Source organism: Aquarana catesbeiana, linkage group LG01 (genome assembly GCF_042186555.1).
Source record: "Aquarana catesbeiana isolate 2022-GZ linkage group LG01, ASM4218655v1, whole genome shotgun sequence".
NCBI classification, from domain to species: Eukaryota; Metazoa; Chordata; class Amphibia; order Anura; family Ranidae; genus Aquarana; species Aquarana catesbeiana.
In genome coordinates this window covers 756538368-756563655 of record NC_133324.1, presented here as the reverse complement: position 1 = coordinate 756563655, position 25288 = coordinate 756538368, and the positions used below count along the sequence as shown (strand labels likewise).

The following is a 25288-nucleotide window of genomic DNA, read 5'->3' as shown; positions in this document are numbered from 1 at the left end:
TCCCACATAGCTGCGTATACATGTTTTAAGGTGTCCGGGATAAATTCCCTGGTCATTTTATAGAATTCGGTGGTGTATCCGTCAGGTCCCGGGGCTTTGGCCGAGGCCATGTCTTTGATCGTAGATCGAATATCATCAACAGTAATGGGGGCATTAATCGTCTCTAATTGTGTGTGACTGAGTTTGGGTAGACGTATTTTGTTGAGCAGTAAGTCAGTAGTAGGTAAGTCAGTTGGGTCGGCTTTGTATAAATTAGTGTAATATTCCACGAGTAGGTTGCTAATTTCGGCTGGGGAGGTGACCAGAGAGTTTGTCTTAGCTCTAAGAGCCATAATATGGGTAGGACGTCTGGGGCCTGAGGACATCTTGGCCAGGAGCCTACCAGCCTTGTTTCCGAATCTATGAAAATGTAGCTGAGAATATGACGTTTTGGCCGCTTCATGTTGTTCTGCCCAGAGGTCAAAGGTGCTTTTGGCCTGTCTCCATTTTTGTATGTTCTCTGTGGTGCGGTTTAATGTGAGCTGTTCATGTGCCAAGCGTAGGGTTTCGCTTGATTCAGTATATTGTTGCTTGGCTCTTTTTTTAAACTGTGTTGTGTATGAAATTATTTTACCCTGTAGAAAGGCCTTGCCTGCTTCCCAGAATAGGTTAGGGTCTGTAATGTGAGCTCCATTAGTGGAGATGTATTCCTCCCAGGCACAATATAGTGTATGTTGAAAGTCCTCATTGCCAACTAAATAGGAGGGAAAGCGCCAGGTAGGAGAGGGAGAGGAGCGAGCTGTTTGGGTTAGATGAACCACGATTGGGCTATGGTCTGAGATCACTGCGTCTTGTATGTCTGGTGCGTTTATTACGGAGCTTAGGGCGGGGGAGGCAAAGAAATAGTTTATACGTGAGAACGTATTGTGCGGGGGCGAAAAAAAGGTGTATTCCCGATCCGTTGGATGCATTAAGCGCCAGACATCCACAAAGTGCATGGAGGCGACGGCTTGTGACAGTAGGGTAGATGCAGATGATGAGGGGGTATGGGTGTGTGATCTGTGTGTAGGGGAACCTGTGCGATCAGCTAGGGAGGACATGACTGAATTAAAATCCCCACCCAATAGGTGTAGCGTCTCTGGTGTAGTTAGCACCCATTTCACTAAGTCTTGAAAGAAGGAGGTGTCAGGAGAATTGGGAGCATAGATGTTGGTAAGTGCTACAGGTTTGTCATCTATAGTCAGATGTAGAGTCAGTTTCCTTCCTTCCGAGTCAATCTTGACGTCTCTGACAGTGTGCTGTAAATTCTTGTGTAGAAGGATTGCAACACCCGCTTTGCGGCCTACTGCTGGTGAGCCATAAACAGAGCCCACCCACAGTTTACGAAGACGCTGTAGGTCGTCCGCAGCCAGATGTGTCTCCTGAAGTAGAGCCACATCTGCCCGGAGACGACGCAAGTGTCTGAGGATAGACATACGTTTGTTTGGGGAGCGGAGCCCCTTAACATTCCACGAGACAAACTTTAGGTGACTCCCAAGTGCAGACTGTGACATAGTTGATATTTAAAAGCGTTTTGGTTGAGGGGTTTGTATAGGGACCCCTTTGTAGATGTGCTATCTACCTCTTGAGAGCCATCAAAGCGCCTCAAAGCCCCTGAAGACATATGAACTAAGCTGGCAAACATGAACTTAAACTTCTCTAAGCAACAACAAATTATAAACATTAATAAGGCAGTATTTCGTATAAGGAAATACATAACGTGAGTTGTGGACTTCTCTTTTTTCCACATGAGGTCTCACCTATCTAGTTAGCATAGCTCCCATCGATTGCAAGCTCCTCACTTAGGGGCAGGGTGGTAGCACCGGGGGGTGGGGATAGGGATTTTAGGGGGAGAGGAAAGAGGGATGGGGGGAGGGGGTATAGGGTAGGAAGAGAGAGTAGTCTAGGGGGGGATCCCCTGAGGAGGTAGTGCAGGTTTGAAGCAATCGATGGTGAGGTATGCCACGCACAGGGGAGGGCCCCCCTCTTAAAATTAGGCATAAACAGACCAGAAAATAGAAAATACAAGAGATTACAACATTGCATGTGTCCCTGAAAAGGAGATTTTCCCAGGTATTGGGGGACTATCTCTGTTATTGAGTTCCATGACCATAACAGTATAGCTGCATAACTTTTAGCTGCGTACTTTTCAGCTACAGGTTGGGAGGGGTAGTGCTCCATAAGGAGCATGTACGGCATTTATAAGGTCATCATCAATAGCATCCTCCTCGTAATAATAAAACATTTTAAGAGAAAGAAAGGGTATGAGATGGGTTGATACTACCCGTTAGAAGATGGCGATGTGGAAAAGGTGGTGATGTGGAGTCCTTCGACGATTCCTACAACGATTCTCAGAACGGTCTTCCTGGTTGGTGGAGCGGCTGCGTTTGTATGGAGGTTTGGTCGGGCTTCGGGGGTGTTTGGGGGGTCCATATGCATGCTGTGAAGATGGCGATGGAGATCCCTCTGTCGCGGCGCTGTGTTCCATTTCGGAGCTTCTGTTGGTTAGGTAGGTTTCCGCCTCTTCAGGTGTGTGAAAGGTGAGTTGCTCCCCTTCAGGTGTTTGAACGCGGAGGACAGTTGGATAGGCTAGGGAGAATCGGGTTTGGGTGCGGTACAGAGTGGAACATACCGAGGAGAATGCCTTGCGTTGTTTCATTACCTCTATGGAATAGTCCGCGAAAAGCAGCAGTTTCGCGCCATCTACCACCAGTGAACGCGTGCGACGAAATTTTTGCATTATGGCGTTTTTGTCGGCGTAGTTTAAGTATTTTACTATCACATGCCGAGGTTTAGCGCGCGTGTCAGAATATTGACCCATACGGTGTGCACGTTCAACAGTGCATGGTATGCGGAGGCCAAGTTGCTCTGGGATGGTTTTCGCACATATGTTTGTGAGGTGGGAGGCTGGGATCGACTCTGGTAAGCCAATGATGCGCAGGTTGTTCCTTCTTGAACGATTTTCCAAATCGTCCAGCTTGTCCCATATGTCTCTATATGAAGCATTGATACGTGCAAGTGCTGCAGATGAGGCTGTGTAGTCATCTTCAATTATAGAAATCCTTTCCTCTACCTGCGTAATGCGCTGGGCCTGAGCCTGAAGTTCTATGTGTAGCTGTTCCAGCCCTCTGTGTACCGCTGCGTCCACAGTGGCTGTTAGTGATGGCCCCAGTAGTTGCACTACAGCCTGGGCAATGTTGGCAGGGGATGCGGGGTCAGCCTCTGCCATTGCGGGGGCAGGGGGAGGTTGTGGCTGCTGATGAGGCCGCTCTGCTGTGTCCGGAGCGGCCGCCATCTTGGCTGTGTCAGCCACTATGTCTCCCGCCGGCGGAGCTGTGGAGGGGGGCGAGGACAGCGCCCGAGCGTAGGATCGCTCCACGAAGCGGTCCATGTCTGCCTGAGATGGAGCGGAGGCAGTAGGGGTTTCCCCTGGTGCTGTGGCTGGCTTAAATGCCGGTTATGTGAGGAGCTGTGCGGGAGCTGGAGCTGCTCACCTCCTCCTCACGTGGCGCCGGAACCGGAAGTGAGGATGTTCTTAAAGAGGTAGACGTACCCGTATGGGGTTTCACAGGAACGTGCCACTTTGCCGATGTATATCGGCGTGAGCATGTTCCTGCGAATGCTTTGTCTAAGCTTGCTGTTTACACTGCTCTTATACAAGAATCCATGTGAAACAAACCAAAGGGGTCTGTGGGCCTAATTGAATAAAGTATGCAATAAGATAGGGTGGAGTTAGATGAAGATATATACAAAATTAAATTCCAATCATATGTAGAGAAGTTTGAATTTTTTTAATTCTCTGCACATGATTAGATGTTCAAAATGAATAGGATTTACTTAATTTCAATCTTTGATAAATCAGGCTCAGTGAGGCTGATTTAATAAAAAATTTAAAATGCTTACACATTAAAATGTGTGAAGATTAATTTCCGTTATCCAGGCATGTAAAAAAGAAAATCCCTTTTTACTTGACTCATCTGCACATTTGTGGATAATTAAAGTGAACATCCTCAAATGCAATAGTAAATCAGCATCATTGGGTATAAAGATATATTACCCAACACCATGATTTTCACACATGTATTATGTACAGGCATACCCCGCTTTTAAGTACTCAATGGGGTTTATTTACTAAAGCTGGAAAGTACAAAATCAGGCTCACTTCTGCAAAGAAACCAACAAGCTTCTAACCCCAGCTTGTTCAATTAAGCTTTGGTAATAAAACCTGGAAGCTCATTGGTTTCTATGCAGAAGTGAGCCTGATTTCACACTTTCCAGCTTTAGTAAATAAACCCCATTGTGTACTTAAAAGTGGGGTATGCCTGTATATATGTTATTTAATGATTTTGGGAGCCACCTTAAATTCAGAACTGCAGTAGGCTACCATTGAACACGGTCAATTGGACCATATTTGCATCATCACCAGCTGGGCTTGTGTGAATGAAGGTATCATAAAATATTGAACCAGTGCCACTCCAGTAAATAAAAATCAATGGACACCCTTGAGTAGAGTTTTGTTAGAATGATAAGCTTGTATAATGTAAATATATAGTATATACAAATAAACTAACTCATAAAAATATAATGCTTTATCATTTGAACTTCAATCAGCAATCGACACATAAAAAGAGTACTGTCCAGCTAATTAACTAATTTACTGGCTCCAGGTGTCATGGTAGCTTTAATAAAGCCTGTCTAGGATAAACAACTGTTATATTTTCTTGGGGAGCTGCAAGGCTTGATCAGCTGGGATATAGGAAAGTCTTGTTGATACAGCCCAAGAGTACTCTTATGTGTCATCAGCAATCTCAACTAGTCATTAGTGCATTATCCTGAGGATCTATATCATTAGTTTAAATTAGCTGTACTTAATTAGCCAGCTGGTACCTTCTTTGACAAACAAGAAAAGGAATTTAGTACAGGAATACTGGAGATGTTATACTGGTTAGATGTCCATCTAATTCTCCCTTTATATAACCTTGCATTGTGTAGAACACAATTTCGTTTACAAGGTCTGTCATTTAGTAAAACATACATGAGACATACTTAGGTGGAACACAAGGCACAGCTGAACAGAACTGTCCCTATAAAGTAAATAGAAAATAGAGAATAGTCTAATCCATTCATAACAATTGGTTCTATATGTAGTGAAGCAGCATATCAGCATTTTAGCCTATATAGAATATGAGATGAAAGAGAAATGCTTTTCAGACTAACTCAAGTATCAATGTGATCTGAATGAAGTAAGCATAATTTCTATAGCTACATTTTATATATCTATATATATATATATATATCTATATATATATATATATATATAGATATATATAGATCTATATATATATAGATCTATATATATATAGATCTATATATATATAGATCTATATATATATATCTATATTCAACATTTTGAGATCATTTTCAAGGACACTTTGCTGTGGAGCTTTTGTTTACCACTGCTGACATTCTGTTTTGTATATGCATTACATATTCAAGATACCATATCTGTGCGGAAGTAAACATTACCAACCAAGATTGTCCAATCATCCTGCTTGTTTACCCATTTGCTGACCGCCCCAGTTTTACTGCTACAGGGGCGGCAGCTCTGCACCGGATCACGTATATACATCCACCTGCAGGGGGCATGCATGCACCACCAGTGCCTACCAGTGCAACATAGAACAATGTTCTGCCTGTATAAATCGCTGTTCTGACAGAGGGGAAGGGATGGATTCTGTGTTCCTGCAAAGCAGGGACTAGAATCCATCTTTTTCTATAGTAAAAGCAGCACACATAGTAAACACAAATGCTAATTAGGCACACATTTAACCCTTTGATCTCCCTAGATGTTTAATCCGTACCCAGCCAGTGTCATTAGTATGGTGACAGTGCATATTTTTAGAACTGATCACTGTATTAGTGCCACTTGTTCCCGCAAAGTGTCAAAAGTGTCAGTCCCACTGTAAGTCACTGATCGCTGCCATCAGTAGTATAAAAAAAATAGGCCATGGCCTAGCACCGGACTGAGATGGCTGCTTGAACAGCGTGCTCCGACATCCAGGGCTAACAAAGCAGCTTCCATCAGCGGGACAGCTTTGATTCTCTCACGAGGAGATGGCCGGGAGTAGCAAATCTGCTACCCACTCCCAGCCGGACCAAACCACACAGCTGAGCCGGACCATTCTGGTGATATTCTGCTCCCAGCAGGCAGACTTGCAGGCCTCTACCCAGGCCTTCAGCCATGCTGCCGCCGCCAGTCAGTTCAGCCTGGTCCAGTGTACCCGATCACGGGGGACTCCCAAACACTGCCAACTATGTCCCACATTCATCCCCGCTTCTCAGCATGGCAGACCTACAATTAGTGTCTATGGACATAAAAAGCACTCTGACCACCGCAATCTCGGATCTGAAAGGGGATCTCAGAGCTGTGGGCCCATGCTTGGAGACAGTGGAATCAGTGGCCATGGCACACGGAGCAGCTATACAGCAGGTACAGCAGGTTACTGACACACATGCCCAACATCTCATTGAGATGCATCGCCACATAGAGGATCTTGACAACAGGGGCCAGAGGTGCAACCTGTGAATTAGGGGGATCCCTGAAACAACAGAAGGCTCCCAGTTGCAACCAGCAGTGTGGGCAATATGCAGTACACTCCTTGGCAGACCCACCGATGCTCCCATAGAGATGGAGAGGTGCCACGGGGCCCTTAGACCTAGAGGTTGAGAAGGTGAACCTCCTAGAGATACGGTTTGCTGCCTGGTAAGCTTCACACAGAAGGAGGACATAATTAGATTAGCCTGCAACCATGGGCAGCTGCAGCATGAAGGCTCTCCCATACAAATTTTCCAAGATTTGTCTGCCATTATGCTTCAACATAGAAGAGAGCTCTTTCCCACTCCCAATGCTTTGCGGGACAGACACATTATGTACCGCTGGAAATTTCCTTTTTGCTTAGCTGAGACAGTTGGAAACCACACAGCCTTCTTACGTTCACCAGCAGACCTACAAGCTTTCTGTGACATCCTGGGCATCCCTGTGGTTTCTGTACCTGAGTGGTACAGTTCCTTCATGCAGCCTGAACCCTGGATTCCGGCACAACAAGGAATGACCCCTCACTCACAACGCAATCGCCAGAGGCACCGCAGATCTGCCTCCAACTTCCCAAGGAGAGGCCCAGATGACATCACTGACCATGACCCCAGATCTTTGCCCTCATCGGCCTGACGAAAGACAGACCGCTGAACCCAAGACAGCCGGCTCCGTGAGTAGCCCCATGCTCTAAACTTTCTGCATTCTTGTTGGCTAGTATGCCACTACCTACAGTTTTTGTCTACTGCTTAGTGTTATGAGGTTCCTTTGGACTGAGACTCATTCGGGCAAATAAGCTCCCATTTGGCTCAATATTATCGAGTGTGTGACTGCTGTTATTCGTTTGTTGGATCTTGTTACATCATCCGTAACTGTTCTTCATTTACAGGCTGTTGCCTCCTGATGATCGTCTTCCTCTCGTCTGGATCCAAAACATCTATGCACTCAGGAGGCTATTCTGCCCTGAACAATCTATGCAGCTCTTATCCCTGGGAATATACATATTTTTTATTTTTTATTTTTTGTCTTGTTTTAGCCTGGTCTAGGCTATAATGAGCGGGCATTGTGCCGAGTCCTAGGGATCAATGGACCTGGCCCGGGTAACCAACTGTGTGAGTAACCCCTGAATGGGCCAAGTTAAGCCTAAGAATGCCCACATGGGGGAGCTCAGGTTTCCCTAAACATTGCTTTGCTTTGTGACTAAGCTGCAACGCTACTTATGTATGATAATTAACATTTAAGGTTATTACAATACTGGCACCTTACATAGTTTTGAATGACTCTAACATCACTGTGATAATGCCCCACACATGCTAGCTGGTGGGCTAAAGCCTGCTTCGCCTGACCCATGACATAGCATGGGCCACGCGAATCAGAGGATGGGAGATGCAGTCCTCTGGACGGGCTGCCAGCATATCAAAGCTGCCAAAGGAGATGTCACTGCTCTTCTCAGGGCCTGCTTGTAATCCCGCTCTGGCAATAAGCTCTACGGAATTCTGAGAGCGGCTATTACTGCCTCCCGCTCCTTGCGGGGGGCTGGAATTCCGGAGGGATAAATTGATGTTTCATATCCCTCTGGGCACTGACATCCCTGCTTGCAACTCCTTCAGGGAGGCAGTTGGACTGGCAGAATGCTCTGTTTAAAATGTACCATTTGCTAGTTATGGATGCAAGTGAGCTTTCGGACAGGAAATTTCGGACAGTTACGAGGATATTCTGGCCAGAACCCAGCCTATTGATGTGGAGGCCAGGGCTTTCTGGCACCTACCTCTCTGCTGTAGGGAGCTACGCAGATACTGATCCTCAGGCAGCCTAAACTCTCTAGTCTCATATCTATACACAGAGTATGCCTATATCTGTTGAGCTTAATAGAGGTGGACTAGGAGTGAAACGTGTACTTACTAGAAGATTTCCATCCTCACCCTTATAGCTCCTGTTTATTGAAGCTGTTCTGTATGTTGATTTTTCCTTACTTGTTGGCCCTGGTTTGTCAATACTAATTTTTAATCCAGTGTTGGACTACTACCCCACCTCAGAGTGGCAGGTTCCCCTTTGAAAACTTCTGGCTTTCCCTCCCCTTATCTGTTCCTGGTCTATTTAGGTGTAATAGCAGACCTGTTTACCTCCTCGCTCTATATAGGGAGCTCCTCCCTCCTTTTTTTTTTCTCTCTCCCGCGCTCTCTCTTTCCCTCTCCCCTCCCCTCCCCTCTCCCCGTCCCTCTTTCCATCTCCCACTACTCCGCTCCACCCTTCTTATCTTCTCTCCTCTTCTCCTGCTTCTCTTCCCTGCCCAACTGCTCTCTCCAGTCCACCATGACTCCGATTGTCCATTTATAGGCTCACCCTAGTGTGCTTACACTTAAACATTTACCATGACGCTTAATTCGATACGCTCAGCACCCCTCACTCTTAAGGTATATTCTCCGAATTTCGGACAGGGCTAAACATCCCTGAAAAATGTAGCAGTGTCATTGCAGAAGCACGCCGGCTTAAAGCTCAAATTCTTTTTATCCCAAAAACTCTTCTTTGAACAGGGTAACAAACCAGGTAGGTTATTGGCTAAAGCCACTCAACAGCGTAAATTAGCATCCACGATTCATCGCATTATAGACTCCAAGGGCAAAACACACACTAAAAATGAAGATATAGCACAGAAATTTCAGTGTTTTTACAGCAACCTATATAACCTGCGCTCTGGAGAAACGTACCCTGTTGCATTTTCTAAACTCCAGGAATTAATTAGAGATTTCCTGAGTGAACACAGCCCCGCAGCTTTGTCAACAGATGAGTCCCTGGCTTTAGAAGCCCCCTTGACCTCAGAGGAATTTCTAGTAGCACTTAAGACCACAAAACTGGGCAAAAGCCCAGGCCCAGATGGCTTTACGGCCCTGTACTATAAGACCTTCTCGGACATTCTGGCGCCGAGCTTTCTTAAAGCGTTTAATTCATTATCCACTGACCCCTTTAGATCAGAAAGATTGCTCGAAGCCTATATATCCGTTATTCCCAAAAAAGGGAATGACCCTACCAATGTCGCCAGCTATCGTCCAATATCCCTGCTCAACATGGACATCAAGCTTTTTGACAAAATATTGGCAAATCACCTGTCTCATCACGTACCAGCCTGGGTGGACCTAGACCAGGTGGGGTTTATCCCTGGCAGAGAGGCCAGGAACAATACCATTAAGGCCCTGAACCTACACAACTGGCTCACCACTTCCCAACAAGAGGGCTTTTTCCTGGCAATGGATGCAGAGAAAGCGTTCGAGTGGCCTGGGACTATACAGAAGCAGTCTTGACCTCACAAGGGATTAGACCCCGCATGTGGGCCTTTATTCTTTCACTATATGCTAACCCCAAGACTAAGGTCAAGGTCAACGGCCATCTGTCCGGTGCCTTCTCCATCCATAATGGAACTAGGCAGGGATGCCCCCTTTCTCCCTTGCTTTATATACTTACACTAGAACGTCTCCTCCATTGCATCCAAGCTAACCCAGATGTTAAAAGCATAAAGATACGGGACCGAGAATTTAAGATTTCGGCCTTTGCGGACGATGTTCTACTGTTTCTTTCCTCACCGCTTACGTCCTTGCCCAATCTCCTGCAAATTCTGGAGCACTTCAAACTCCTGTCCAATCTAAAAATCAATTGCTCCAAATCATTTGCATTGAATGTGTCCTTACCCGCGGCACTAGACAAGCAATGCCAACTTAACTTCCCCTTTCAATGGAAAGCGGGAGCCATAACCTACCTGGGCATTCAACTTCCTGCCGATCTAGCAGAGCTTTATAGCAGAAACTTCCAGACGGAATTACAGAATATACACCAAGATCTCCAAAAATGGGATAAATCCACCATTTCCTGGTTTGGATGAGCATCCGTCATTAAGATGATGATCCTCCCCAGGCTGCTTTACAAACTTCAAACACTCCCTATACACCTGTCACCCTCCTTTTTTGCACTCTACAAGTCCATATGTAGGACGTTCCTTTGGTGCAACAAACCCCCACGGATAAGCTGGATGAAGCTGGTGCTTAATAAGGCATGCGGAGGAATAGGTCTCTTGGACCTGCAAGGCTATTACTGGGCAGTGCATTTAGCTTGAATCGTAGACTGGAAGGTACATAGTCGGTGTAAAGATTGGTTGACCTTATGCCTTACCCCTTGGCTCTCTAAAACACAGAATTTGACAGGGCCTGCGCTGCCCACACAGTTTTGGCTAAATTCTGCCCCATTACTCTGGTGACAGGCAACCCAGACTTCCCTCCAGGCTTATCCAGAGCCTTTCTGAAATCCGAATGGCTGCACACTGAAATGCTGGCCAAACACTTTTTTCAGAGAGGCAAATTCATGCGGCAAACATTACTTGCTGAGCATTCTGGCATGGGTTCATGCCCTTTCTGGTCCTATATCCAGCTTAAACACCTCCTATATGATCCATCCCACAAAAAGGGCTTTACGAAGACCCCTACAACTATGGAGTCCCTTTGCTCTTGTTCGACCCCACAAAGTCATGTCATATCCATGCTCTATGCTTCCATGTTTGGGGAGTCCTCCGCACGTCTACAATCTGAACTTTTCTATTGGGAATCTACCTTGGGCTTAGAGATAGATGAGAAGAACTGGGACCGCACACATTTGTACATTCACAAAGGGTCCCTGAATGTCTCTGTCCAGGAAAATGGGTACAAACTGAAAACTCTGATCAGTGCTGGCGCTGTGGCAAAGCACAGGGCACGTTCTTTCATATTTGGTGGGACTGCTCGACACTCCAACCTTTCTGGCATAAAGTGTACAACTTGACAACAACGGTGTCTCTACTCTCACTGGAGTTTTCTCCAGCACAGTATCTTCTACATCTAACTAAAATTTATAAAAAGTGGTACTTTAAGTCGGCTGCAATGCACATGATTAATGCTGCTTGGATGTGTATACTAGTCCATTGGCGGTCTTCATCCCTGCCCTCCATGGCTGAATGGGTTGCTCGAATGAATCGGGTTGCTGAGATGGAAGAATTGATTTATACTGATGCAGATAACATTGCCAAATTCACTGCTACATGGTAAGCCTGGACAACCTTTAAAAGCTCTCAACCATACCGAGACCTTCTTGAAAGCGCAAACTAATATCAGAATGGAGCCATATTGCCCCAGATCTTAAATACAGATTTAGGCTCACACTAATGGCGTGACGTACCTTAGTGGTTTAACCATTGGATTCTGGAGAGGGTAGTTGGTGACTTATGCACCCCCTCTCCTCATTAAGCCCTGTCCTCTTCCTCACACCCCCCTTTTTCGGCCCCCTTCAACTTTTTCATCGGGCTCATGGAGTCACTTCTGCCTGTTATGTGTAAATAAAATTTTTCTTTGTTCAATAAAGTCTTTGTGGAGAAAAAATACAAAATAAAAAAAATAAAAATTCCAGTATACAGTTTATCCCATAGATTGTAGACGGTATAACATTTGCGTAAACCAATCAATATATGCTTATTGTGATTTTTTCATACCAAAAATATGAAGCAGAATACATATTGTCCAACATTTATGAAGAAATTAGATTTTTTCAATTTTTTTATTGGATATGTTTTATATCAGAAAATAAAAAATATATATTTTTTCAAAATTGTTGGTCTTTTTTTGTTTATAGCGCAAAAAAATTGGAACACAATAGTGATCAAATACCGCCAAAAGAAAGCTCTATTTGTGTGAAAAGTAAAAAGTTAAAGTAACACAGTGCCATATTCCAAAAAGTGGCCTGGTCATGAAGGCGGGTAAAAATTCGGGAGGTCATGTGGTTAATACATTGTAGGAAAATGCATATTTGATTTGCCAAATGTTTATTTTAAGTGGTAGGCTTGAACAGTGCAATTGATTGACAACTGTTATAGCCAGTGAGTGTTTAGATGTGATTTTAGAATTTTTGGGCGATAATTTCCTGAAGGGAAATAGACAATTCACTTTGAAAAGAAGCCAAACTTTGCAAGGGAATTTTCTCCAGAACTTAGTAAATGAGGTGAAACTCTCCTGCAAACACGAATTCTGTTTTGTTTCATTTTTTATTTCCTTGCATATGATTGGGTATTCTTCACCACATTCACTAAACTCTGGGGCAAATTTCTTTGCAAATTGAGCAGATTATTTGCCTTTAATAAATCAACCTATGTGAATCTAGTTTGTTTCAATGACTTTTCACTCTCTACAATAATATAGGCAGTTCAAACATTGTTAAAAAGATATGGGAAGCTGTGCTGTCCCACACTGCCCCTTGCTCAGTTCAGTACATCAGCCCTTTAATTTGGGATGAACTTGTATTTATTCAAGATTTACAACATATCCTATTATTTACAATTAGAAATAGTCTTCCATAGAAATAGCATGCTAATTTTGAGCATTATATTTAATTATTCCTACATTGTGTGGATTACATCCTCCTGTTGCTCCAAAAACTCTGATGGGAGTCTTCAGTACAGTTAGCTCTGATTCAGTTCCTTGTGTATTTTGCTCTACTTCTATGTCATAATTTGAATTTGTATGATTTAAAATGCTATGGGGCTATCATTGTGGTGACTAAGTCTATTGGAATAATGCAAAGGGACCAGAATTTTGGCATTAACCACTTAAGGACCAGCCGCCACAGTTGTACTGCAGCAATGTGGCTGCTTCCCGCGAATCTCTGCCATTGTACATCAGCTCGTATACGTCTATTTGTGGGTGCGGCGTGCGCGCGCCCACTGCCCAGCGGGGTAACCAATCAGCGGGTGGGGCAGATTCGATGTCCGCCGGCCACCTGCGATCGTTCCCCACAGTGACAGGATGGGGATCTGCCTATATAAACAAGGCAAATCTCTGTTCTGATACGGGAGATCACACAGATATTGTCTTTCTGCTGTGCAGGAAGATTGATTTGTATGTTTTCCCAGTCAAACAGTCCCCCATACAGTTAGTAAACACACTGAGGGAACATTGATCGCCCCTGATGTTAACCCCTTCCCTACCAGTGTCATTAGTACAATAACAGGGCTTATTTTAACACTGATCACTGTAATAATGTCACTGGTTCCCAAAAAAGTGTCAAAAATGTCAGTTAGATGTCTGATCTGTCTGCCACAATTTCACAGTCTGGCTAAAAATCACTGATCACCGCCATTACTAGTACAAAATAAATAAATAATAAAAGTGCCATAAATCTACCCCCTATTTTGTAGACACGATAACTTTTGCGCAAACCAATCAATATATGCTTATTACAATTTTTTACCAAAAATATGTAGAAGAATACATATTGGCCTACACTGATGAAATTAGTTTTTTTACATTTTTTGGGGGATATTTATTATAGCAAAAAGTAAATAATATTGTTTTTTTTTTCAAAATTGTTACTCTTTTTTTGTTTATAGCGCAAAAAATAAAAACAGCAGAGGTGATCAAATACAACCAAAGAAAGCTCTATTTGTGGGAAAAAAATGATGTCAATTTTGTTTGGGTACATCGTCGCAATTGTCAGTTAAAGCGACGCAGTGCTGTATCGCAAAAAATGTCCTGATCATTAAGGAGGAAAATCTTCCGGTCCTTACGTGGTTAAAAAAACACAAAATTGAAGCAAAGCCTTCCAGAATCATAATTTTTGCTTTCATTTTAAACAGGGCATAATATATAATATGATTTATATTGTTTAGCCCTGTTTGTCCTAAAAATATATTTTGATCTTTGGTTTTATCTTAGTAATACCACATTTTTGCTGAATAAACAGACCCATATCATAAATAATTTCTAGTTTATAGGGGTTACACAGATGGGAGAGCTGAAGTAGCTAATTGCAGTTACCCATAGCAACTGATCAGAATCTTTCTTGTATTGGCATGATTGCAACAAATTAGAATTGTGTTGGTTGCTCTTGATTAGAAATCCTGTACTGAGAAAAATATGAAAACTTTCTGAAAATGCTAAGTGTCTGTTGGCTGTCATAGTTATCCAATAGCAAGTTAGCAGTGACAGACCCCATATTTATTTCTGTATAGGTTTTCTTTAAAAATTAGCACTTAAAGTGTTACTAAACCCAAGACCTTGCATTCATTAAATCTGGTCTCCCACAGTACACAGTACACGGAACATGGAAATGCAATTATTTTAGTAAATATAAACTGCTAAATACCTTTTTTTTCATCAGCAGTTAGAGCATTCTTGTGACTTCTATGAATGCCTGGTTAAAGCTTGTAGGAGGAGTTTTTATTTTCCCACGATTATCCTATGAGAATGCAGGGCCCCTGACTCGCTGTCTGGACAGTGCTAATTTATCATGTGTTGATCACATACACTCTCCAAAAAAAATTAAACTCTGCATGTGCAGCCTTTCCCCTGGCTCTGTAAATATCAGGATATATATTGGAGTCAGTGGAAGAAGCAGATGATCAGAGGAGACATAATAAAACAGCCATTTTACACAATGCAGAGCGTTAACCCCTTAGGTTCCACAGTGAGTATAACAAGCATGCTTTACTGCATATTATCCCTTTCATGACTAAGCCTATTTTTGAAATTTGGTGTTTACAAGTTAAAATCTATATTTTTTGCTAGAAAATTACTTAGAACCCCCAAACATTATATATATTTTTTTAGCAGAGAATCTAGAGAATAACATGGAGATTGTTGCAATATTTTATATCACACAGTATTTGTGCAGCGGTGTATTAAATGCAAATTTTTGGAAAAAGGACACTTTCATGAATTTTAAAAAATCCAAACAGTAAAGTTACCCCAATTTTTTTGTATAATGTGAAAGATGATGTTACGCTGAGTAAATAGATACCAAACATGTCACACTTTATAATTTCACGCACTCGTGGAATGGCGACAAACTATGGTAGCTATAAATTTCCATAGGCGACGTTTTCAATTTTTTTTACGGTTACCAGGTTAAGTTACAGAGGAGGTTTAGGGCTAGAATTATTGCTCGCGTTCTGACGATCGCGGTGATACCTCACATGTGTGATTTGAACACTGTTTACATATGCGGGCGCGACTTCCGTATGCGTTTTCTTTGCTGCGCAAGCTCACGGGGACGGGGGCGCTTAAAATTTTTTTTAAAATTTATTTTATTTATTTTTATACTTATAAATTGTGTTTTAAAAAAAATGTTTTTTTTTTTACTTTTATTGCTGTCACAAGGAATGTAAACATCCCTTGTGACAGTAATAGGTGGTGACAGGTACTCTTTATGCAGGGATCGAGGGTCTAAAAGACCCCCAATCCCTCCTCTGCACTTCAAAGTATTCAGATCGCTGAAAACGGCGATTCTGAATACTGTGCATTTTTTTTAAATTCGGCGCCACTGGCAGCCGAGTAAACGGGAAGTGACGTCATGACGTCGCTTCCGCGTTTACAATTAGAAGGCTGGAACAAAGCCATTTATGGCTTCGTTCCAGCCCGCCCCCAGCTGCCGGAGGCAGCCGAATAGACACTGGGCCTCCCGATCGCACGGGAGGCCCGGTAAGAATGGCGGGAGGCGGTGGGAGGGGGGCGTCCCCTCCCGCTCCTCCGGTATAACAGCCGAGCGGCTTTTAGCTGCATCGGTTGTTATATACGGATAGCCGATCGCCGGCTCGAAACAACAGTACTGGGATGTTGCCTGCAGCTGCGGGCATCATCCCGGTATAACCCCTGAAAGCCGAGTGCGTACGGTCGGCAGGAAGGGGTTAAACCGACTGATTTTACTGTTGTGGGTTTAGTAGCACTTTAAATTCAATACTTTCTAGGTTACTAAAGTCATGTTCATAGAAAACAAATTTTGATCTTTTTTTTTATATATAAAATCATCATTGGCATTAACGCACAAAATGTGGTAACCTTTGCAACCATGAGATTTTAGATTACTGAAGCCATTAATGTAAAAGACAAATTATGACTTGCTCCACCTTTGCTTTTCAGGCATACTAGAAAACACTGCATGAATGGTTGTGTTGATTTAAAACTAATAAATTAAATTATATATTTACTTTGAATCTCATTTGTATATAAAAAAACAAAAACAAATTTTACTCTGTTTCTAGGCAGTGAACACAGATCCCATTCCAGTGAAGCTACATTATGATAAGTCACATGACCAAGTCTGGGTACTAAGTTGGGGCAACATGGAAAAAACATCTTCTACATTACAGGTATGTACTATATGTGAATGTTTCTGCATATGTACTGTATGCGTATGTTGACTTCACTGAGGTACATTCTCTTTAATTCACATGAGTGAGACTTCAGTTTCTATGAATTGAAAATGCATTAAAGCCCAAGTAAATGTGCAGTTTAAATCAGCTAAACACATTCACACACTGTTTAAACACGGACTACCAGCATGCTGGCAAGAGACAGGCTTCTCTTCCAAAAAATATGAACTGTAAAATTTGGAGCACTTATTGTTGTGATGTACCTGGAATATATTTATCTTTCCTGCACAGTAGGATAAATATGATTAATCAATAATTTCTCATCCTATTGATCTTGTGAGCCCATGTACACAAAAGAGCTAAAAGAAACAGGAAAATGTGTGAATTTTTCAAACATTAAATGTTGCATTTTTAGAATTCATGTATACATGTTTGAGGAGTAAGTCAAATACACTGTGCTTTGTTGTTTGACCTGCTTGCTTACATGGGTAATTTAGAAGTTCAGATAGAAACAACAACTGTATATACAAGCCTTTACAGTAGCAAATCATCTTTAAAGCTTGTTATGTGCCTGGTCACAAAACTATTTCTATGCAGGTGTTGTGGTACAGACTTTTGAACAAAATAAATAGGGGGTGAAGATCGAAGTAAACACTGTGCATGGTAATAATTATGATGATTTATGGGACAGTTTTATGTATTATAGTGAACTCACTATAACAAACATAATAGTAAATGATAAATAGGTTACAAAATAAATATTGGCAGTATAGGTAATACAATTCGGGACATTGGAAAACATTTATTCACGTGTTCTGGCTATAAATGATCCTCTGTCCACAGGGTATGTGAATGAAAATCTTTACCATTGCCAAATATAAAAGAGGCCCCTTGTGATCATGTTTGGATAATGTCTGACTTTAGTCTAAAAGTATCAGCTAACTTTAGAATTTACCCAAAACTAAGATTAATCTTAAGTTTTTTTGCAAGTCCATGTCTCCCACATCTTTTTCCTTCTAAACATTTGCAAAATGATAAAAACAAGTTATTGTTCTTTATGTTTCTTTTATAAAGTTCTACTTCAAAGTGGTTCAAGAATATTGGATAAGCCTGAAGATTGATCTAGCCATGCTTTGAAAACTAACACTTTGAATAGCTGTAGACAATTATAGTACTGCTAGAAATCATACCTTTTCTCAGTAGGTTTGATGGGGTTCCTAAAAAAAATAAAAAAATAAAAAAGCTATTCTCATGTATAATTGGAATATTTTGTCCTACAAGCATCTACTTATTAATTCCGTTTGATGATCTGGCAGTTATGTTTACAAATGTCAAATGATTGAAAATTACAGTTGCTTTTGGCAAATCAATAAATCACTTTTAAAACATACCAAGAAATATCATTCGACATTAGAAAATTGCAATTTCTAGACAGATTTTTCAGCATGTTTAACCAATTTAGGTCTTTTCAGTGTACTTCTATAGCTAAGTTTTTCTTTAGGAATGCACAGTGCACACCATACATTATGCATGGCTAACTTCCAACAATCAGTACACATCCCAGACACTTAGGTTTTGAGACTGTCCCGTAGGCAAAGTGAACATTATTGAGAATAATAGAAGGGTTTGGCGCTGTTCCTTTTAGTTGGATAATTCCCTACCTTCATATAGGTTTACTAGATGCAAATCAAAATGTAAATTCCTAGGTGCACCGTGCATGTGTCAAATAGATAATCTACTACAGTATTGTACAATCATAGGTGATACATAGACATTGGATATATGAAAAACTTTATATGTGTAAAACTTAAATATGACATCAAATCTCATATGTGGTATTACTGGTAGAGGGGGGAGGGGGGAGGGGGGAGGAGGGGGATGGGGGGTGGAAGTGGGGAGGGAGGGGAAGGGGGACAGGTGTGGGAGATCTGCTCCTGATGGAGAAATTGGCAGTATCAGGATAAAGTGCAAACGTGCTAGTGAAATTCAAAAAAGTCCTTATATGTGATACACTTGTTGTCAGATTCTTAGTATATCTCTTATGCAGTTTCTTGTGCTGTTGTGGTAATAACCCTTCACTTTTAATATATCCTTGCTCTGAAAGTGCAGCCACTCACCAGATCACTTCACCCCTGCGGGGGTAGCAGGCAGTTACAGTTTTGCGCCACTGTACGGCGATCGCTGGCGGGCTCAGGATCGTGGTATATCATATGTAAAGAGAGAGGGAGTGTCCATAGCGTAAAATTGCTTATAAAAGTTTTATTACACAAAATAGAAGGGTACTCACAATTTTACAATGAAAATCAAGCGAGATGATAAAAAACAAGCGAGATGATAAAAAACGTCACAAATGTCCTTCAGCGCTGGTGCAGGAGGTGATGTTTGGGAAGCACTGATTAGGCCACGCCCTACGCGTTTCGTCGTTAGGACATTAGCTTAATTCTGTAAATAAAGTAACTCTGCACTTATTTTGATTATACAATCATATGCTGAGAACATAAAAAAAAAACAAAACAAAGCAAAAAAAAAAAGGATTTTGCTTGCAAATGATTGGATGATTAAAGTAAATGTAGCATTACTGTATTCTGTAAGTTATGGGAATATACTCTGTTATTCGCAGCATAAGTAAGGCCTCACACACACAGGACTTTTGCTGCGCTCCTCTGAACACCAGAACTCTTTGCAGGACAAAATATGCTTAACCACTTAAGGATTACCCCACGTACATTTACTGCAGCAGGACGGCCCTTATGCGCAAAATTACGTTCCTGTCGTGATTCTTTTCAAGGGCTCTAGGGCACACGCACACCCTCGGAGCCTCCCTCCCGCTGTGATTGTACACAGCAGGAGCCAATCAGCAGGTCTAGCAATCGTTCAGAGAGAGGCAGAATGGTGGTCTGCCTATGTAAACAAGGCAGATCATCGTTCTGCTAGTAAGGAAGATGGAGATCTTGTGTTTCTGCTAAGCAGGAACACTGATCTCTGTCTTCCTACAGTGCAACCATCCCCCACACAGTTAGAAAGCACTCCCAGTGAACACACTTAAGCCGTTGATCGCCCCTGTTAACCCCTTCCCTGCCAGTGTCCTCAGTACATTGACAGTGAATTTAGTACTGATCTCTGTATTGGTGTCACTGGTACCCAAAAAGTGTCACTTAATGTCAGATTTGTCCGCCGCAATGTTGCAATCCCACTAAAAATCACTGATCGCAGCCATTACTAGTGAAAAAAATAAAATAAAAAGTCCATAAATCTATCTCATAGTTTGTAGACTCTATAACTTTTGCGCAAACCAATCAATACACGCTTATTGGGATTTTTTTTTACCAGAAACATAGCAGAATACATATTGGCCTAAATCGATGAAGAAATTAGATTTTTTACATTTTTTTAATGGATATGTATGTTTTATAGCAGAAAGTAAAAAATATTTTTTTTTTTTTCAAAATTGTCTTTTTTTGTTTATAGCACAAAAAATAAAAACCGCAGAGGTGATCAAATACCACCAAAAGAAAGCTCTATTTGTGGGAAAAAAGGACATCAATTTTATTTGGGTACTGTACAATGTTGCACGATCGCGCAAATATCAGTTAAAGCAACGCAGTGCAGTATTGCAAAAAATGTCCTGGTCAGGAAGGGGGTAAAACCTTCCGGAGCTGAAGTGGTTAAAAAATGTGCCTAAAGCTGTGTATTGCACAAACGTTTAGACTTGTTTAGCTTGCGTTTGAGTGTTAATGGATCCATTGGCTAGAATAATAATTTATTCTGGCCATTGGAATGCATTAATGCTCAAGCACTTGACAGATCTAATGGTTGGGCATATTTAGATGCAATTACACTCATTTAGTTGAGGTTCAGCGTTTTTTCTGTTCTTCGGAACGCTTTTCTTCTATTATACCTGTAAACATTTATGTGTGCATGGACACATAGGGGGTTATTTACTAAAGGCAAACCACTTTGTACTACAAGTACATTTGGAAGTGCAGTGGCTGTAGATCTGTGGGGGACATGCAAGGAAAGTAAAAAAACAGCATTTTTGCTTGTACATGATTGGATGATAAAATCAGCAGAGCTTCTCCACATTTCAGATCTTCCCCTCAGATCTACAGCGACTGCACTTCCAAGTGCACTTGTAGTGCAAAGTGGATTTGCCTTTAGTGAATCAAACCCCATAGGCTAATATAGAGCTGCTTTTGCAGGCTGAAAAAAAAAAATTAAAATAGAAGGACAAACATCTGTAATGCCGTGTACACATGGGCAGACAATTCGACAGGACCGAATCTGGCGGACAATCCGACCATGTGTGGGCTCCATCGGACCTGCAGCAGACTTTTTCAGTCAAAAATCTGATGGACTTTAGATTTGGACCGTGTTTCAAATTTGTCCGATGGACTTGAGTCCGGTTGAAAAATCCACTCGTCTGTATGCTAGTCCGATGGACGAAAACCCACGCTAGGGCAGCTATTGGCTACCGGCTATCAATTTCCTTATTTTAGTCCGGTCGCACGTCATCACGTACGAATACGTCGGACTTTGGTGTGATCGTGTGTAGGCAAGTCCGTTCGTTCAAAAGTCCATCGGAAGTCTGTCAAAAGTTTGTCGAAAGTCCGTCGGAAAGTCTGTCGGACCAGTCCGGTCGAAAAGTCCGCCCGTGTGTACGCGGCATAACAGTGGCATTTTTTAGGCTTAGTGTGCCGGAAGCCTAAAGCAACATCATTAGCTCCCATTTTGCACTTCCAGTGGCTGAAAAGGGACAAGACACAGGTTAAAATTTAAACAGATTCAGACCTGCTATAGGTCTTTGTTTGACATGACTTATAACATAATGTATGTCAATAGCAACCTAGCGGATGGTACAGCCATGATGTAGTAATACCAAAGGTCAAAGGGTTACTTCAGGCCCTTACTTGTTGTTTCTCATCTACTGCCAACTCGCTACTGATTTTTCCAGGTGCTATGTTATTTTACTTTGAATGATGAGCTATGGGGGCTATTATGGTCTTATAGACCAAATGTTCAATCAGATTTAGTAAAGTTAGAAATTAACATTTTGTTTATACTTTGTGAACTCTACTGCATATTACAAACATTTGCGTGCCATATTTTATCATGCTTTTGTAAGACTATCCTGAAATCCATGCTGGAAAACCTATACTATTAAACATATATCAAAATGTATGGGTAATGACAGTGCGCTACACAAAAATACTTTACCAAGGTCATGGTCAATGTACATATCTGCAATATCCAATCTAAGATCTTATTTCATTGTTCTGACTGTGTAACCTGAAGAATGAAATCGGATTGTTTTTATGGGCTACTGCACACCCCTGTGTTTTCCAGTGAATTATTATTATTATTTAAAAATGGAAGAACAGACTAGGAAAGCAAACTTCCAAAATAGTGTGTGCACACACCATGTCAAATTACCTTGCTACCCAAAACATTTGGATGTTTTTTACATTGTGACTTTTAGTAAGAATATGTCAATATGATAATAATATGAGGAATAAAGTGTGTGTGTGTGTGTGTATATATATATATACTTTAAAAAGTATTCATAACCCTTGAAATTTTCCACATTTTGTCATGTTACAACCACAAACGTAAATTGTATTTTATTGGGATTTTGTGTGATAGACCAACACAAAGTGGCATATAATTGTGAACTAGAAGGAAAATGATAAATGATTTTCATTTTTTTTAACAAATAAATATTTTGAAAAGTGTGGCGTGCATTTGTATTTACCCCCCTGAGTCAATACTTTGTAGAACCACCTTTCGCTGCAATTACAGATGCAATCTTTTTGAGGATGTCTCTACCAGCTTTGCACATCAAGAGTGATATTTTTGCTCATTCTTCTTTGCAAAATAGCTCAAGCTCTGTCAGATTGGACAGAGAGCATCTGTGAACAGCAATTTTCAATTTTCTTGCTAAAGATTCTCAATTGGATTTAGGTCTGGGCTTTGACTAGACCATTCTAACATATGGCTATGCTTTGATCTAAACCATTTCATTGTAGCTCTGGCTGTATGTTTAGGGTCGTTGTCCTGCTGGAAGGTGAACCTCCGCCCCAGTCTCAAGTCTTTTGCAGACTCTAACAGGTTTTCTTCTAAGATTGACCTGTATTTGGCTCCATCATCTTCCCATCAACTCTGACCAGTTTCCCGGTCCCTTCTGAAGAAAAGCATCCCCACAACATGATGCTGCTTGCCTTCACCACGTTTCACAGTGGGGATGGTGTGTTTATGGTGATATGCAGTGTTAGTTTTCCACCACATATAGCGTTTTGCTTTTAGGCCACAAAGTTTAATTATGGTCTCATCTTAACAGAGCACCTTCTTCCACATGTCCGCTCAGGTGAGTGGATCCAGGTGAGTGGAATGGAGGGCTCCTCCCAAGGGTGCAATCCACGGCTCGCCCACCTTACAAGATACAAGGAAAAAGGAATATCTGCACACCAAGGTAGCAAAAAAGTCCTTTAATCTTCTTCCATAAATAAAAAGTTACCAGTACATAGCTGTCAGCATTAGACAGAGAGGGCTGTTGTGGTATTCCCACCCCCTCTTTGTATATTATCTTTTCTGTACTTCTTCCCCTCCCTACCCCCCCTTTTTTTTCTCTTTCTTTAAATTTTGTTCACGTCTCCCAATAAGTGAATCTGTCATTAAAGAAGGACATGGGACTGGGAGCTGGCTTGGCCAACAAGCTCCTAGATCTCATCCCATTCAAATTTGCTGAGCAACCTAACTACAAATATTTTACAGAGCTTTTTTTCCCCAGATAAGCTCTCATGCAGTTATCCTGACAACAACTCTAGAGGTATAAGTTGATATTAATGTATATGGTTCAGATTAGACGTGCACACTGAAATATTTCATTTCGGAATTTCGTTTTCGTCCGAAAAATAAATTTATTTAGTTACTCCCGAAATTCATTTTTATTTATCTTGTTTTTCATTAAAAATTGCATTCGTCTGAAAATCCAAATTAATTAAGGTCGAATCTGTAATTGAAGGCTTATGGTGTCTGTCGAATGTTCAAAGAAGATTCGACGGAGCAGCTAAACTGTACGTGTACATTTCTGGTCTAATTTTCCGCCTACAAGCTAGCTGTAATAGAATTCTAATGTGGTATGACTAGAAATAATTATATTTATTAATTATTTTACTAGTCAACCAACATTAGAATTTTTCTATATATGGGCGGATGCATTTGACTGGAAATGTACGATTGCAGTGTCGTACAGTTTAGCTGCTCCGTCGAATCTTCTTAGAACTTTTCGACAGACACCATAAGCCAAAGATTCAACGTTGCTTTGTCGAATCTTCGTCGTTCATGTTGAATGGTCTACTCTACCCCAACAGTCAGCCAACTTTCACATTCGTTTCTCAATCTCCAAGTACAATGACGGGCGCAGCAGCCTCTGAGGCTATCACAACACTAGCAACACTAGTATCACTATAAAGTTCACAACACTAACACAATAGCAGCAGATTATTATGAAAAAGTTAAGTTGAACTGTAGCTTGCTTCACTATTGTTCTGCTGCTTATGCTTAATTGTTAAATAATTCAGGTTCTCTGACAAACGGACCAGCTAAGATTGACTGTCTTCTGAAATGATTCAGTGTGTGTCTCTCTCTCTGCTAGCAAATCGTAAGTGAAAGTAAGTTGGCTGTACGTATGTACTTAGTTCTAGCTATTTTACTGCCCCTCCTCTTTGGTTACAATTGGCCAATAACATTCATCATCATCATTATTTTTATTTTACTTCCCCCACCCAATTCCAGCAGTGATCTTTTCTCTCTATGTCAAATCTTTTCTCTCTATGTAGAATAATCTTGGACTAATAGAATTAAGGTTAGGCACATTCGAATACAGGTTCGATAGACACAGATTGTTATTGTCAGCGTCATGTCGAATCTCCTATCTATATCGAACTGTTGTTGCAACGAAAACGAAAATAAAGCATTTGTTTATGTCGGATCTTTTGGTTTTCGTATTCTGCACTTTCGTTATTGTTTGTTAAAACAATAATGAAAATACCTGAAATTCGGACGAAAATGCATTCGGATGAAAACAAATGCACATGTCTAGTTCAGATGTTAAGGCCTCATTGAGGGATCTTTGTTAGATCCACTTCATGTTTTCTAGAGGGCTCTTTTACTTTATGATACACATTTGATTTGTATCTTTCTTGTTCTATGTATGGAACATGCTGTAATTGGATGCTTTTAATTCTCTCAATTTGTATTGTCTATACAAACTTTCAATAAAATACTTATGACAAAAAAAAAGCAAAGTTAAACACCACAGGACAGTAGCAATGCATCCATGTGCATCAAGGTAAATGCGTTTCACACAGTTGCATGTGCTTATTCATTAATTAGTAATGAATAAGCACATGCAACTGTGTGAAACGTGTCTACCTTGATGCACATGGATGCATTGCTATTGTCCTGTGGTGTGTAACTTTTGCTTTTATGGAACAAGATTAAAGGACTTCTTTTGCTACCTTAGT

General features: G+C 41.4%; 1 protein-coding gene across 2 annotated transcripts in view; it reads left to right on the top strand.

The window, feature by feature from the left end:
* The window catches only part of FSTL5 (follistatin like 5), a 1055781-nt gene that overhangs the window by 1011421 nt on the left and 19072 nt on the right, over positions 1-25288 (top strand). For both annotated transcript variants that reach the window (XM_073606014.1, XM_073606023.1), the window contains one exon: positions 16656-16763. In XM_073606014.1, the coding sequence (XP_073462115.1) occupies positions 16656-16763 (108 nt within the window). The remainder of the gene's footprint in view (positions 1-16655; positions 16764-25288) is intronic.